Source organism: Caloenas nicobarica, chromosome 11, assembly GCF_036013445.1.
Source record: "Caloenas nicobarica isolate bCalNic1 chromosome 11, bCalNic1.hap1, whole genome shotgun sequence".
In the NCBI taxonomy this organism is placed as follows: domain Eukaryota; kingdom Metazoa; phylum Chordata; class Aves; order Columbiformes; family Columbidae; genus Caloenas; species Caloenas nicobarica.
In genome coordinates, this window is record NC_088255.1 from 1033442 (window position 1) to 1048944 (window position 15503).

Consider the following 15503-nt stretch of genomic DNA (forward strand, 5'->3'; position numbering starts at 1 on the left):
CAGTTTGCACCCATTGCCCCTTGTCCTATCACTGGTTGTCACCCAGAAGAGCCTGGCTCCATCCTCCCGACACTGCCCCTTTCCATATTGATCCCCATGAATGGGTCACCCCTCGGCCTCCTCCAAGCTAACGCCCTTGGCTTGGTTGCTCTGCGCTCCTGCAGCGCAGGTTGTTAACCCAGCCTCGCGCGTGCCGTTCGCCGCGTTCCCGCCGCGCGAGGCGCTGCAGAACAACGGGGTTTTCCCGCCCCGGCGGCGCCGCAGCCCCTCGGGTGCGAAACACGGAGGAGCAAAGCGCAGCGGCGGCCGCGCGCGCCCGGCACCGGCGGGCTCGCCGCGCGGTTCCCGCCAGCCGCGCGGGCCGGGCGCATGCGCACTTTTGAAGGGGGGGGGCGTTGCCTCGCATCGCGCACGCGCGGCGGGGCGGGAACCAGCCCGCGCGTGCGCAGTGCGGCCGGGCGCCATTTCCGCGCCGGCTGTGGCTGAGGTGCGGGCGCGGAGCGGCGGGGCCGGGTGTCGTCATGGTGAGTGCGGGGCCTCCCGCCGCTCCCTGCCCCGCGGTGGGCGCTGGAGCGGGGGCTGCTGAGGGTGAGGAGCGGGTCGGGGCCGGGCGCCCGCAGTGACAGCCCGTCTGTGTTCTCTTGCAGGCTCGGAACGCGGAGAAGGCCATGTGAGTAGGGCGCGGCCGGCCCGGGGCGGGCAGAGGCCTCCCGGGGACCCTGTGCTGGCCGTGCTGCTGCCCGGGCAGCGTGACCGAGCTCCCGGGCCCCCTGCCCTGCAGACCGAGGCTCTGCCCGTGTGTGGTGGCACCTGCACCGTGGCTCACACCCACAGGGTCACGCTTGCCCGGGGGGATTCACTGTTCAGCTTTTTTTAAAGCCCTGGGAGTGTGTGTTATCACAGCCTGGTTGGGGTTGCAGGGCCCTCTGTAGATCACCCAGCCCAGCCCTGCTCACGCAGGGTCACCAGAGCAGATCACTCGGGATCCCGGGCGGGTTTGAATGTCTCAGAGAAGGAGACCCCACACCTGCTCTGGGCAGCCTGGTCCAGGCTCTGGCACCTCCCGGCAAAGAAGTTTCTCCTCATGTTCAGATGGACCCTCCTGTGTTTCAATCTGTGCCCGTTGCCCCTCACCCTGGCGTTGGGCACCACTGAGCAGAGTCTGCTCCATCCTCTGACACCCACCCTGAGATATTGATCCCATTGATCAGATCCCTCTCAGCTTCTCTTCTGCAGGCTGAGCAGCCCCAGCTCTCTCAGTCTCTCCTCATAAGATGCTCCAGACCCCTCAGCATTTTCATAGCCCTAAGACCGGTTATGCTGGTGTAGAGACGATGAGAGCAGAGGGACAGGCGGCGTCTGTAACTGGGTATTGGTGTTGCAGAGGGCGCGGGGCCTGCTACAGCCGCTGCAGGGGAGAAACTACAGCAAGGACTGCATGAGAAACGTGGTGAAATAGGTTCTAATAGCCTGTTATGCTTTTAGACAGTTTCTGGTTTTGGAGCAGATGCCGGGCTGGAGAGGAATCTGTCAGCATTGGTGCAGGGTTAATTCTTGCTTGGGAGTAGCTTAGGCTAAGCCAATGTTTTTTAACATATTTATTTTTGCATTGGCCTTCTTGAGTACTTTTCAAAAAGGTTTGCAGACCACGTATTGGGAACTGCTAGATTAGAGGCTCTTCAACGTATTCGTCTCCTGTTTGTTCTTTTCCCTAAAATACTTGGCGAGCTTGTAGCAGTAACTCAGAGCGGCTGAGCGCTGCGTGGTGCCTGGCGAGGTGCTCTCGGGGGGGATCCGTCTGGTGCGTCTGGGACATGATGCTGGGTGGGTTTTGTTCTGGAAATGCCTCTTCACAGCAGCTGGAGCCTGGAGAAGTGGCTTAGATGCAGGGACAGGTGTGCTGCTAAAGGGGTTAAATGTGCTCAGTTGTTTCTTGCTTTTCAACGTAACTATTAAATATTTAGTAAATAAATAAAAGTGTATTAAAAAACTGTGGTGTGTGTAGTCTGCTCAGTTGTGAGAGACTCAGAATATTTTGGTAATGTTAATAGGCCTGATTACTATCTGCTGCTTTCCTTACTGAAGCTTTTTTTCTTCTTGAGTCTTCTGTTTGCTAAGATATGTTATGCTTTATGCTTGTGCTTATAACTCGTTGATGTTGGTTTGCTGCTATTATCTAACATGCTGGCATATGCTAAACAAAAAAATGAATTAGGTGCTTACCAGGATTTATATTTATCTCAGAAATTAACCACTGAAGATTTCTAGTCTTGAAGAAGTCACTAGCAGGAAGAGCCAGTCAATGAATACGTTCAAGCCTTTGTTTTCTACAGACTGTAATTAAGTCTATAATAAACATCCAGATCAAAATCTGTACCTGCTGGAACGCAGGTTTGTAGAAGTCAATGTGCTTCCTTTCTTTTCTCTAGGACGGCCTTGGCAAGATTTCGGCAAGCTCAGCTCGAGGAAGGAAAAGTTAAGGTAAGATTAAAAAAAAAAACTAGAGCTTTGTTAGGTCTGGTCAAGAGCAGAACACAAGCCCTGTGCAGAGCTCAGTACAGGTGTCCCGTCGGAGCACGGCTTTAGTTGTCTGGAACGCAGCTGCAGTAGGGACGGTATTTCACAGTGACACAAACCAGAAATGGTAAATAGAATTTCCTTAACAACCCGTTTAAAAAATTATGTATGTTTCAGATGTGTGTCGGCTGCTGAGAAGAAAGAGAAAATTGAGCGTCTCGTAATTTTTTTATGTAATGCAGGTAGAATATGTAGTAGCTTAAAAAAACCACCTACAATAATGCCATAAGTAGAGGCAGCATGATGGGTAGAAAATGTAAATTGCTTTTGAGACGGAAGTTGTCTCCTTCTGCAATGACTTAGGCAAATTGATGCACGTACACTTATTTTTATTGACAGTAATCACAGGGTTTGTTTGGATTTGTGCCCAGAAGAGGCAGAGAAATCTTTCTCCTAATCTGGTTGGTTGGTGTGTTGTGACGCTGCCTGTTATTGACCTAACACATCGGAGCTGTGCCTCTCTTCGGAGTTGTCTTCACTGTCGTGTAGATTTCTGTTCAGATCGCTGCAAGATTGACAAAAAAATGGACTAGGCAACTCCGTAATTTAAAAATCCCGCCACTATAATGAAAGAAATAGCACCCCTAAGTCCCCACGGAACCTAGAGACTGATTCTCAACTGTCTCTGGATATTCCGCTGTATTTTTCCACTGAATCGTAACTCAGATTGCCAGGATATTTATGTGGGGATCAGAGTGTTATCAATAACTTATTTTGGGCAGCTTTATAATTTTTAATTTTGAGTAACTGGCAAAGGAATTCTGGAAACTAACTGAGATGTCCTGTGTTTGCACCCTAAGAAATGCTGGTTTACACTGCAGTGCGAGCAATGTGGAAAATAAGTTTGGAGAAACTATAATGGAAAAAGATTCCGTAAACAACAGCCAGAGAATACGATGGAATAGAGTTTCTGGTATATTATGCAAAGGAGGGCTTTTTAATATATAAAAGGCAAAGCTGTAGAAATACTGTAGAGAAAGGGACAAAATAACCACGCAGGGAGTCCTAGAGGTAAGATGAAGTTTCAGTTTGTTGTAAGCAAGTCAGCGGAATGTGAAGAAGGTTGGGAAAAAGGTGTCTTGGATAAACTGTTGTTGAGAGAGCACAGAACAAAATTATCTGGGGGAAACTACAGTATTTAGGTAGTAGCAATGGAGAGAGAAAGGACTAAAATTAACAGCTACTTGGAAGCCAGTGGATTTGTTTTGATGGCAGTATATTGAAAATGATGCTGTCTTAAAATGGAACGTTATTTATGTTGGAGAGGATTGTGGGGTGATTAGAAAAAAAAAAAAAGTGACAGATTTCATTTTTAATAAAGTGGATTAAATTAAATTGTTACATTCTTTGATAGTTTTATTTGGCAGGGCTGTAAATCACCATTTCCCAAGTCAGTGGGAGCAGAAGGCACTGGAGCTCGGTAGCGTAGTTTGGGATTAATCAAGCCATGAAGTTTGCAGGAAATGCTGTGAATATACTGATGCTGGGTTAAATTTCCCTGGTGTGTGGCTTTGTGTCAAACAGGAGCGAAGACCTTTCCTTGCCTCGGAGTGCAATGAGTTGCCTAAAGCTGAGAAATGGAGGCGGCAGGTAATGTCAAGCTACAGATTCTTCTAATTCTACAGTAGGTAGAACTTTAGCTCTTCCTATTTAGGCAGCTGCTTACACGTTTTTTTCAGACTTCTTCAGTCTGCTGACAGTTAAATCACATAATAATTGAAATTGGAAGATGATGTAGTTCACCACAGTGTTCGAACATCGAGTTGCTCAGGGCTGTGTCCCGCTGAGTTTTGAATATATTCAGGGATTCGGATTCCTCAACCTTTTGGGGCTGTTGTTCCAGTGGTTGATTACCTCCGTAATGGTCTTTTTCCCCTTGCATTTAATCAGAATTTGCCCCATTCCAACTGGTGTGTGTTGCTACTTGTCCCATTGCCATGCAGCTCTCAGGCTGGTCTGTCTTCCCTGCACCCGACTCGGGAGCTGAAGGCGGCAACGGGTTATTCCCTTTTCATCCGCTCTTAAAGCAAGTCCGACCGAGTTCTCACAGCCTTGCTGTGCACTTCGCGTGCTCCTGCCCTCATCACATGGACAGCTGTGCAAATGTTTCCTTGTTTTTAAGCTTCTGAGGTCTTATATTTGTGTCTGAATAAAATCTGTGTTGATATCTGGAACTGATAGGCTCAGATCCATTTTCTAGATCAAAAAGCCAACTTAAAAGCTGGATCTTTCTAGGGTTTTTTAGGCCATTTTTTTTTTCCTGAGAAATTCACTTCTGTGTTCTTATTTAACTAGATCATCGGGGAAATTTCCAAAAAAGTGGCACAGATTCAAAATGGTAAGATATTTTCTAAGTGTGTTTGGTTGGTTTGTTGTTTTTTGTTTTGTCGTGGGTTTCTTTTTTTAATCTCCAGTCCTAAGAAGTTACAGTAAAAATCACATGTGAACTATACTGTTTCCATTGTATAAATTCTGCAGTTACTCTGGTGCTTCTAGTAAGCTGTGTAATTTATTGTTTGTTTGTTTGTTTTTCCCCTCCAACAGCTGGATTGGGTGAATTCAGAATTCGGGACCTGAACGATGAAATAAACAAACTTCTGAGGGAGAAAGGACACTGGGAATTCAGAATAAAGGAGCTGGGTGGTCCGGATTATGCTGTAAGTGGATTATTTTGTACAACAGGGTTGCAAGTAAATGGAGTAATTGGAAAAACCTGTGCAACGTTTAGTTGACCACCAACGTTTATTAGAGAGGAACTTTATTCAGCCCCTAAAAATGTTGGGGTTTGTCAGAAGAAATATTTGTTTCCATGATGACCAAATCAGTCTTTTCATTTGGAACACGAGTTCAAGGGGTTTTACCTTCCTCTTAAGAGTTTGCATCAGTGGTCTGATTATTTCAAACAGTGAACTCTGTTTATTTTCCAGCGGATTGGACCGAAAATGTTAGACCATGAAGGGAAAGAAGTTCCAGGAAACAGAGGGTACAAATATTTTGGAGCTGCAAAGGATTTACCAGGAGTTAGAGAACTTTTTGAAAAGGAACGTAAGTAAATAGTGACTCTTCCCAAACGTGAATCTGCATAGTGGTGTATCTCGAGTAAAATGTCTGCTGTAGTACGTGGGGAATGCGAGTAACAGCACGTCCTGGCCCGTGTCTTAGATCAGCTAAATGAAATGCTGAACACAAGTAATTAATTGACTGCTGTTTCTTTGGGCAAAGAAAACCTTTGGTTATTTGCAATTAAAGTAATATAGAAAAGAGTAAACTGTTTTGTACTGGGAGTTCAAAATAGTCAGGTCTGGTTTTCTATAGAAGCCTTCCATTATAACAGGTTAAATTTATTGATAAGTTCTAAATAGTACTCTGTGTTCAGAATTTAAAAAGGAAAAGGAAGTTGGCTCGAACATAATTTTAGAAGCAGAAGTCAGCTTTCGTAATAGGAAAAAGTAGATGTAAGCGGATAAAACTTCATATATTGACTTGACATAGAATGAGTGGGAATTAGGTGGACCTGCAAGCGAGGCAGGCCAGCGGAATCAGCTCACTCTTGTTCACCATCTGCAGAGAAAAACTGCGGGCAGGACTATGTGACCTGAGGGAGCTTGGGTTGGGTTTTTAGTTCTGTTGATTTCCCATCTTGCTCAACACCGGGACTCCAGTAGCTGCGTGTGTGGCAGAGTGGAGAATTGTCTCGAGGCGGGGACGCTGCTACGGGACACATCGGGTCGCGTATTCAAACAGTTTTGTTTGGGGCACAGTAACATTTCAGTGCTGCCAGCGGCTCAGGTCATTGGCAGCTGCAGCGAGGCTGACGGGACCCGGGGAGGGACACTGGCGATGGACCCGGGTGAGTGACAGTCCTGTGTTCTTCCAGCCCTCCCACCGCCTCGGAAAACTCGAGCTGAGCTCATGAAAGACATTGATGCAGAATATTATGGCTACAGGGATGAAGAGGATGGGATTCTGGAGCCGCTAGAACAAGAATATGAAAAGAAACGTATGTGAGATTCAAAACATGCATAAACCTGTCCAAGAAGGGATGATGATGGCCTCTGAAGTTGATAGCTTTTTTTTTTCCCCTGTGGGTGTTGTCTTGTGCTTAGCTGTCAGATTTCATCCATCAAATACATATCCAAATCACTGTTGTGTACGGCATTTCAGTGGTGAGCTTTAGAGTTCACTTCCATCTTTGCTACTGTTAATGATTTAATATTGTCAGCAAGTGATTCCCTATTGAAGCAAAATCTCCTTTTCCCCCCAACTTTTTAACGCTAAAGAATGTAGAAGAGGAGGTTGCAGCAGGGAGATCTGTGGAACTCAAGTGGTTATCTCCCTCCTTTGTGAACACTGACCGCACCATCCGTTTCCTATCCCGCCTCATTATTTACAGAGCTCTTTAGTTCGAGTTTAGAGGGACCTTCTGGAAACCCTGGAGTCGAGGTGGCCTGTGTTAATTTATTCACATGTCATGTATCCTGGAACTTCAATACATTTTAAAAATATTTTTTCCTTTGAAACCCTTACATTCTCCATAGGTAATATTTATCCACGTGTCTGCTTGTGTAATTTTCTAGTTTTGTTTCTACTGACTTGCTCAGTGGAAGCATCAGGATTACGAGTCTAATTCCTGAAACCCTCTTTAAAACCAAGCACATGTGCCATCTTCTGGTGTTTGTGTCTCTTCAAGGAGGAGGCCAAACACCACCTGGAAGAGCGTGGCTGTTTTCTAAATAGTTCTTTCAGTCCTGGTGAGCATTGTCTGGTCCTGGCAATCTGTTGCTGTCTGCATCATATGTTTGCTTTATGATTTTTTTTCTTACGTAGCTTCAACTGCAGGCAGATCCTCAGTGCTCTGTAGGAAATGTCCTGGTGTAGGAACCCTTGGCAGGCTCTTCCATGGAACACCACAGATAAAATGATCAGATTTTACTTGAATGATGCTCCTTTTCGTATACAGTTACCCCTTCTCCATGTGCAAGATCTTCATAGTAGCACGTATTAGAGATCATGCCTTGGCAGGTAAGATCATAGCACAGGGAGGAAGAGGGGAAGAAAGGAAATACTTCACTTCTGTGTGTCCTGCAGCACAGCCCTGAGCCCCACACCGGGTGGGCGGTTGGCAGATGATCGATAGCGTGAGAAGGGAAGTTGTGGGCGCAGCACTCCCAGCACAGCCGCCCACTGTGTTTGCCCTGCACACCTCGCTAGTTCCAGACAGGAGAGCTCATCTGGGTTCCCGCAGTTGTCTAAGAAAACTGTTACCTTTGGTGATTGTGCCACTTGAAATTACAAGACCAGAGATGCTGACACGTGTACTATTAATGTAGAATTAATGTACTATTAGCGCACAAGAGGTAAAATCCTTCCAGGGTCACTTATTGTCTAGGCTCTTGTGGTTTTTACCTTGTTATCAGAAGAGCTAAATTATTGTGAAACAAAGTATTGAAAAAACTTCTTGAGGTACTTTTCTGTTACGAAACCACACAAAAACACAGCCACGTGCCACTAGTTAGATCTTGCTTTCTCAGGGAGAGCACTTTAATCTTTGAGAGTCAGCGGGAATGACTGTCTTGCACCTTCCTAGGATTTTTATACACTGGCGATGACACTGATTAAGCTTCTTAAAACTTGTTTTAACGCTCTTACTAGCACTCTAGATAGAGTGAGATAGAGCAGGGCAGCAGCTCCTACCTAGCAGCAATTTACAGAATTAGAATTGTGCTACAAAATAAGAGAAATGCACCATGAGATGAAAAGAAAGAGACTTATGTGGCTGGTTGCTGTAAGGAGAATAATCATGTTTAATTAATTACATGGTGATCAACGTTCCTATAGCTGTTGACATGCTACAGAGCTGTAAGAGCTGCTTAGCCCAGTCACATTGGCCCCTGTTATTTGGTTCAGAAAGTGGGTTGGGATTTATCCATGACATTTAGAGTCTAAAACATACCCCGACTGAGGCATTAGCAAATACCACACTTCCACAATGCTGGTGTTGGGTGTTGCTCAGGTAACATGGATACATTTAATAAATGGTACATCAAGGTTCTACAGTAAGCCTGTGTTACAGATGTAGAGGATTTAAGCAAGAAGTTTAAGTCCATTGGAAGAGCTTTGGAAATAGGAGACAAATCAAGGGAGCTTCAGCTTCAGTTGCTGCAGAGCTGCTGTCGAGGAAACTGGTGGACTGTGCTGCTTTGACTTGCTCTTAGTTCCCCTTCTGCTTTCCTTTGCTAACCAGTTCTAGCAGAAGCGGTGGAAAAATGGAAGATGGAGAGAGAAGCACGTCTTGCAAGAGGTGAGGAAGAGGAGGAGGAGGAAGTAAATATCTATGCTGTCAACGATGATGAGGTATGTGATGGCTAAGGTGATGGAACATTTCGTGTGTTTTCTAGGCTGCATTCTTAAAGTAGAGTTATTTTGCCCAGAACCTGTCTGCTGCTGCGTTCTGCCCTCCTCTCTGCCTAACTCACTATACAATTGTCCCTGTTCAGTAAAATCAGTAGTAGATGAGTACACTTGGCCCAGATTTAGAGAGTGACAAGTGCAGGCAGCTGGGAAAGGCTTCTTACTGGAGCGAGAAACAGCTAACAGCTGAGACCTTGTTGGGATTTAACTGTCGCTGCCTGGAATGCTGATATTTGTAGGGCAGCGTGTTGTTAACAGGTCAGTCTTGCTCCTAAGTACAACCTGCATCGGGAGCAGCACAAGAATTTTGTGTACAGTATAATTTCATACTGTCAGTGCGTAGCAAACCCAGGGGTTGCAGTGTCGGGATGATAGTTGAATCCTGACACAGCAAAGCTTTGCTGGTCCTGCAGTCACTGCTGTGACTTGGCTCTTGCTGCTTCATTCTCCCAGCGCCAGTAAGCAAAGTGAGGGATGTTGCCACCACTCCTCAAGATCTGTAGGACTCTGGAAACTAGGTCTTATTTCACACTAGCTAAGTGGGTTTATTGCAAGAATAAAAAGGACATAGTCCATAAGGTAAAACTGGTTGTTCCTTTCTGGTTATTTATATTATCTCATGATCTGTAAGCCCAGCTCTGGGGCGTGAGAAGGAAGCCGTAGAGAGCTATCCAGGGAAGCGGTACACATGCTTTTAAAGTGTTTCCTGTCTTGTTGATTAGCTGGCTCCTCTTTGGTTATAGCTTTGCTATGACAGCCAGAGAGGTATGGGAGAGGAGAGAATATAGCTTTGCATTCATGCCCATGCCACAGCAGAGGAAAAGCCATATGAAGAATGAAAGCAGCAATCCTGAAAATGTCAAGGAGCAGGATCTGAATGTGGTGCTTGTCATATTCCGTTGTTGTTTGGTCCTGTTCACCTAGTTCTTGTGTTTGTAGTGTTGATCATTCTCTGTCTGGTTTCTTCTGGCAGAACAAGTGAAAAAAGGTGGTTTCGATGACCTCTTCAGAAAGTAAACTTGATGTGGCTTTTTTTTTTCCCTAGTCTGATGAGGAAGGTGGCAAGGAAAAAGAAGGTGAAGAAGGCCAACAGAAATTTATTGCACATGTTCCAGTGCCATCTCAACAGGAGGTAAGACATAAGCAAACAAAGTAGTTGCAGAGATGCACGCTGGATTTTGCAAGGTAGAGATCTCAACTTGTGCCAGGTCATCAGTAAAAATGTCCTTGACTTGTTATTTCTGTGACTTGACTCTACAGCTGTTTAATCCTCTTGCAAATGCTGTGGAACTGGCCTGAACTGTACCATTGCTATTACTCTGTTCATTTGATAATTTCCAAAACCTTCATAAGTACTACATAAATTGGAAAGTGTTGTGGTATTATCATCAAGATAACCAATTGCCTACTGTATCTTTACTGTGCTTTTCTGCTGACAGTCTAACTTTTTATTAATTCAGTGGAATGATTTCTGAATTGCAGGGTTTGCTTTCAGAAATTTCCCAAAATTATTTTGCTGGCCTGACCTTTGAATTGACTATTATATTTTGAAAGCGCTCTAGGGTATGTATTACCTTAGCAGTGACAGGTGATTTGAAATATAACATAGGCAGGAACGTTCTGGAGTTCTGTATCTTTTGGCAGGTATGTTTTCACATCACACAGCATGTGATGGTGTTTCCCCTGCTGTCATCTTGTCAGATAACAATCCTGTATTCTACTCTGAAGTCAGGTACATTCAACAAAATATACATGTGATGGCTTGTCAGAACTGTAGGGGAGAAATAACAATTAAAAACATTGCTCTCTGGCCAATGGTGTTTTCTTAAAGAAGAGAGCAAAACTGGCTTCTTAATATGTAACCACTGATTTACATAGGAATCTTTCCTAATTAGGCAGTGGTCACTGTAATAGTTTTTTCTTTTTTAGTGGCAAATCACTCCATACCTTGTGCCTATGGGATTGTGCCTTCTAGATTCTAAATTATAAAAAGCTAAGGTCCAGAACATTTATTTTTGAGAGATGCTGTTTGCCTGTGTGTGGTTTGGAGAAATATAAAATCACTACTGAGATGAAAACAGGGCTTGCAGGTGGCCGTTAGTAGATCTCTAAGGTACATGCTTGTTAAAGAATTGTGTATGGCTGGCACTTCTAGACAAAATTCAGGTACAATGTTCCTCGCCTTTGCTCATGTGAAGGGTGCACCCACTAAGCTGTTATTTCAGGGGTGTGGACTGGTGTGGCGTAACTCCACTTGTTCTCCATTTGCTAAAGCTACATCTGAGACAATTGTTTGAACCAAAATTCAGGTGGCTGTACTGAGAGTAAAATAAAATTGCAGCTAACATCTGAACTAAAAAGAGTAGGAGCATAGATCTGTAACAGAGGCATCTGTTTTACTGCTTTTGGCTTCCATGAGCTTCAGCTGAGTATTGAAAAAGATACTCCTGACTCATCTTAATTACTTTTACACTAGTACCCACCTCTAACTTTCACACTGTGTCCTGTGTATTTCTTCCTTCTGTCTCAATAGCTAGGTTTCAGCATCCCAATTCAGCTAAATGTCATCCTGTTTTTATATTTGCAGATTGAGGAAGCTCTTGTACGGAGAAAGAAGATGGAGCTTCTTCAGAAGTATGCCAGCGAAACCCTCATGGCACAGAGCGAGGAAGCAAAAACCCTTTTAGGATTGTAACATGGCACCAGTATGTCCTGGGTTTTGTATGACCTGTCCTGAAGCAGCAGGCTCGTGTGTTCTGGTAGCAATCACTTTTAGCTCTGAAAGTCCTGTTGGATTTTAAGAGTAAACTGATGAAGTTGCAGTGTGTTCTGCAGAAAGAAAACCACCGCTTTGGTTTATCCACTGAAATGACTTGCACTTTGGTGCTGAAAAAGGTCGGACCTAGATTAACTTGTCTACATCTTCAGCAGCTGTCTCTGATGCTTTCACTTTGTAAAGCAATCTGTGCAGTGGTGCCTCTTACAGATAGAGCCGCAAACCCGGTGACTCCTTAAATGCCGAGGGAAAGCTGGCAGACGTTCCTGCCGCTCTGTCCTGGCTGTCCGTGTACACAGCTTTCCATGTTGATTTTTGCCGACCCGAGCCCAGAAGTGACTTGCTGCGTTACACCTGGTGAGTTTACCAGAACAGCCTGGAACCTCTTCAGAGGTACCTTGGTGGGAGATCTTAGGAGTGACTTCGAAGGTGATTTGGTTCTTTATATAACACGCCAATGTGTCTAAAAGCCGTTACGTGCTTTGTGGTTTGTAACTGTGCCTGGGTGAATTGCTTAAATAAATGCTGGATATTTCAGCAGCTATTTTAAGTAATTCCAACTTCGCAAGACCTTGTTCAAATACTTGTTAGTAAAATTTATTTACAACCTGATGTCTTGTTTCATTCTAGCTCAAAGGATTGTGGTGTTTCCCTAATCGTAGCCAAAGAGTGGGATCCTAAACAGCCCTCCATGTAGGGATTTGAAGTTGTGCATCCCCCGCTGCTCTGAGCTTGTGTATCCTGTGACAAGAGGCACATTACAGTGGAGCCTGTTTAGAGTCTTACAGGTGACTAACGTTGTTATACAGCTCTGAATTAATGACTTTTTAATTTAGACATCTGCAGCCGTGGAGTAGAAGTGCTATCTAAGGAATATAGGATTTAACAGCCAAGTAACCGTGTCTGGGATTGTTCAGTTTCTAGATGCTCTTAGCATTCAGTACTATCTATTGTGAATAATCCACTCCAGAGCAACCAAAGCTCTCTGTTACAGAGGAAAGCTTCGTCTTACTCCATTTAAATGATAAAAAACCCTTGAAAAAGTGGAAAGCATAGCTGCCAAATTCAAATCTCGAGTATTGATAGCAAACAGACAACGAACATTACGAACACATTCCTCTCTGTTCCTGTTAGTGGCGAGACCTTCTCGGCTTTGAAATAAAGCAGCAAACGAGTATGTTTATGACTTGTGATAGCTGGTGTGCTCTGAGTTGCAAGCATGTCTCCAAAGTTGGTTTTTGTTTTTGCTGCTGCCCCTTGAGTGTGTTCTGTTCTTGGGTTTAGAGAAGGTGATGTACTTTTATCCACGTGCTGTTTGCGTTGCTGTAAAAGACAAGCCCGTTTCCCAGAGTTCCTTCCCTGAAACTCCTGGCCGCCAAGAATGGAAGAACAGGCGTCTTTCGTGTTCATGTGCAGCAGGTTTACAGACCAGCAGTACTGGATCAGGCTGGTGTCCTTCATCAATGGAAAAGATTAGTATGTGAAGGGAAAGGCCTTGTTGCCTGGTAATAAGCCACTAACTGAGTTCCTGGAGCTGCATGAATTGGCAGGCAGTCTGTCAAGTCCTTGTCACGCCTCAGGAGTGTTGGTCACCAAACCATAGTGTGACCAGGGTCAGGGGACACCAACAAAAAAATGAGAGCACTCAAGTGGGCTTGCCAAAAAGGTGTTTAGACTTAAAGTGTTGTGAACAGCTCTTGCCACCCACGCTTCTGCTAGACTGTACTTTCTTCTTGTTGTTCAGTACGACTGTTTTTCTTCTAGGAAACAGTCTTTGGAAGAAAAATGCCAGTCTTGCTGTAAATTTGCTAAACTATATGCTGGGGATAACCAAACTAGATTTAGGGGAGAAAAAAAACAACTGTTTTTTATGGCCTGATTCAGTCTGGGAGTTTGTTAATACTGACGGTTGATTCCTTCTGTCACTATATGAATCTATAGCATAGAAGACAGAAAACAGAAGGGTAAAGACCGATCAGGGACAGAGCAATAATGACAGAACGGATGAAAAAATGAATGAAGGGAAAGAATGAGAGAAAAATCAAGACAAGATAGTAATTGCATTCAAGTTCAGAGGAGCAGTTACCAGCCCTGAGCACAACTTAAATGATGAGATAAATAGGGAAGTCTCTAAGGCAGTGCTGATCTCTGTTGACCACACAGAAATAGGATGAATGTACAGAAATGCAGTATGGAACTGCGTGATGCAAACTGTGGCTGCTGCTTGAACCCGCCGTGCTGAATGTTCACTCTGTAGCTTTGGGTGCTCAGCATTTTTAAGCTGGCTGCTCTTTTTGGCTGCGTCTGAGCCAACAAATTGCAGAGTAATTTTTTGCCAGCAGCGGTCTATCACAGAATGCGTCTGTTCCATTTGCTGTCCAGGCTGCTACGTTGCTGGTGGAATTAGGGCTGGGAAGCTTCTGTAGCCAAAGCCAGGAAACTCATCTTCTGGTTAGTCCTGGAGAACGAAATGGGGAATAGGTGCTGCGTTAACTCTTTGTTAGGGTGTGCAGCTGGACTTAGACATGGGTATGGTGCTGGGCTTGTAATTCTTACCATCAGCCTTAGAATCATAGAATCATTTCAGTTGAAAGAGACCCTCAAGATCATCGAGTCCAATCATAACCTAACTCTAACACTGAACCTTGAATGTGTCTAGGTTTTAAAATAGACATAATTTTATTTGCATTTACACGTATCTTGATCTCTTGTCTGCTTCAGAGTTCTGCTCTGTGCATGATCCTGGCTGGAGCTCTGAGAGGAGAACCTCCCGAATTCACAGAATCCCAGAATGTCAGGGATCGGAAGGGACCTCGAAAGCTCATCCAGTCCAATCCCCCCGCCGGAGCAGGAACACCCAGATGAGGTTACACAGGAAGGTGTCCAGGCGGGTTGGAATGTCTGCAGAGAAGGAGACTCCACAACCTCCCTGGGCAGCCTGGGCCAGGCTCTGGCACCCTCACCATGAAGAAGTTTCTTCTCATCTTTAAGTGGCACCTCCTGTGTTCCAGTTTGCACCCATTGCCCCTTGTCCTATCACTGGTTGTCACCCAGAAGAGCCTGGCTCCATCCTCCTGACACTCCCCCTTTCCATATTGATCCCCATGAATGAGGTCAGCCCTCAGTCTCCTCTTCTCCAGCTCCAGAGCCCCAGCTCCTCAGCCTTTCCTCACACGGGAGATGCTCCACTCCCTGCAGCATCTTCGTGGCTGCGCTGGACTCTCTCCAGCAGTTCCCTGTCCTTCCGGAACTGAGGGGCCCTGAACTAGACACAATATTCCAGATGTGGTCTCACCAGGGCAGAGTAGAGGGGCAGGAGAACCTCTCTGACCTACTGACCACCCCCTTCTAATCCCCCCCAGGTCCCATTGGCCTTCCTGGCCACAAGGGCCCAGTGCTGGCTCATGGTCACCCTGCTGTCCCCAGGACCCCCAGGTCCCTTTCCCCTACACTGCTCTCCAACAGCTCGTTCCCCAACTTATTCTTCTAACTCTCTGTTCTGTGCAGCAGTTGCGGCTTGTGCGTTCTAGAAATGCATTCGATTCCATTTCATTTAGTGCCAACCACGTAAGTGGTGCGGATTGAAAGCCAGCTTCCTTATTTGCCTGGTGACTACGGTGACATCACTGGAGGATAAATATTTCTGTGGAGCCTGAGAGAGGATGGGGAGGAGTGTTTGTTGTTGGTACTAGGAAACAAGTGGATTTACCTAACCTGTAGTAGCAGGTGAGCAAGATAA

The 15503-nt window shown here is 45.3% G+C and overlaps 1 protein-coding gene across 2 annotated transcripts; it reads left to right on the forward strand.

Annotated features, from left to right (window-relative positions):
• Window positions 1–454: 454 nt before the first annotated feature.
• Window positions 455–14578, forward strand: ISY1 (ISY1 splicing factor homolog). 2 transcript variants are annotated; one of them, XR_010606799.1, is made up of 12 exons: window positions 455–524; window positions 648–670; window positions 2430–2481; window positions 4102–4167; window positions 4873–4915; window positions 5122–5234; window positions 5505–5622; window positions 6455–6577; window positions 8822–8931; window positions 10034–10120; window positions 11576–12552; window positions 14486–14578. XR_010606799.1 is itself a non-coding variant. In XM_065642605.1 (11 exons), exons 1-11 carry the CDS (start codon window positions 522–524, stop codon window positions 11681–11683), a joined length of 846 nt encoding a protein of 281 aa, XP_065498677.1. In that variant the 5' UTR covers window positions 455–521; the 3' UTR covers window positions 11684–12873. The 2 variants fall into 2 exon arrangements, 1 of the variants encoding a protein (XP_065498677.1); XM_065642605.1 differs by lacking the exon at window positions 14486–14578 and having other exon boundaries at window positions 11576–12873.
• The last annotated feature ends 925 nt before the right edge of the window (window positions 14579–15503 follow it).

Coding starts and splice junctions, on each gene's coding strand:
- ISY1 (XM_065642605.1), top strand. Junction 671..2,429: donor CGGAACGCGGAGAAGGCCAT/GTGAGTAGGGCG, acceptor TCTTTTCTCTAG/GACGGCCTTGGCAAGATTTC. Junction 4,916..5,121: donor AGTGGCACAGATTCAAAATG/GTAAGATATTTT, acceptor CCCCTCCAACAG/CTGGATTGGGTGAATTCAGA.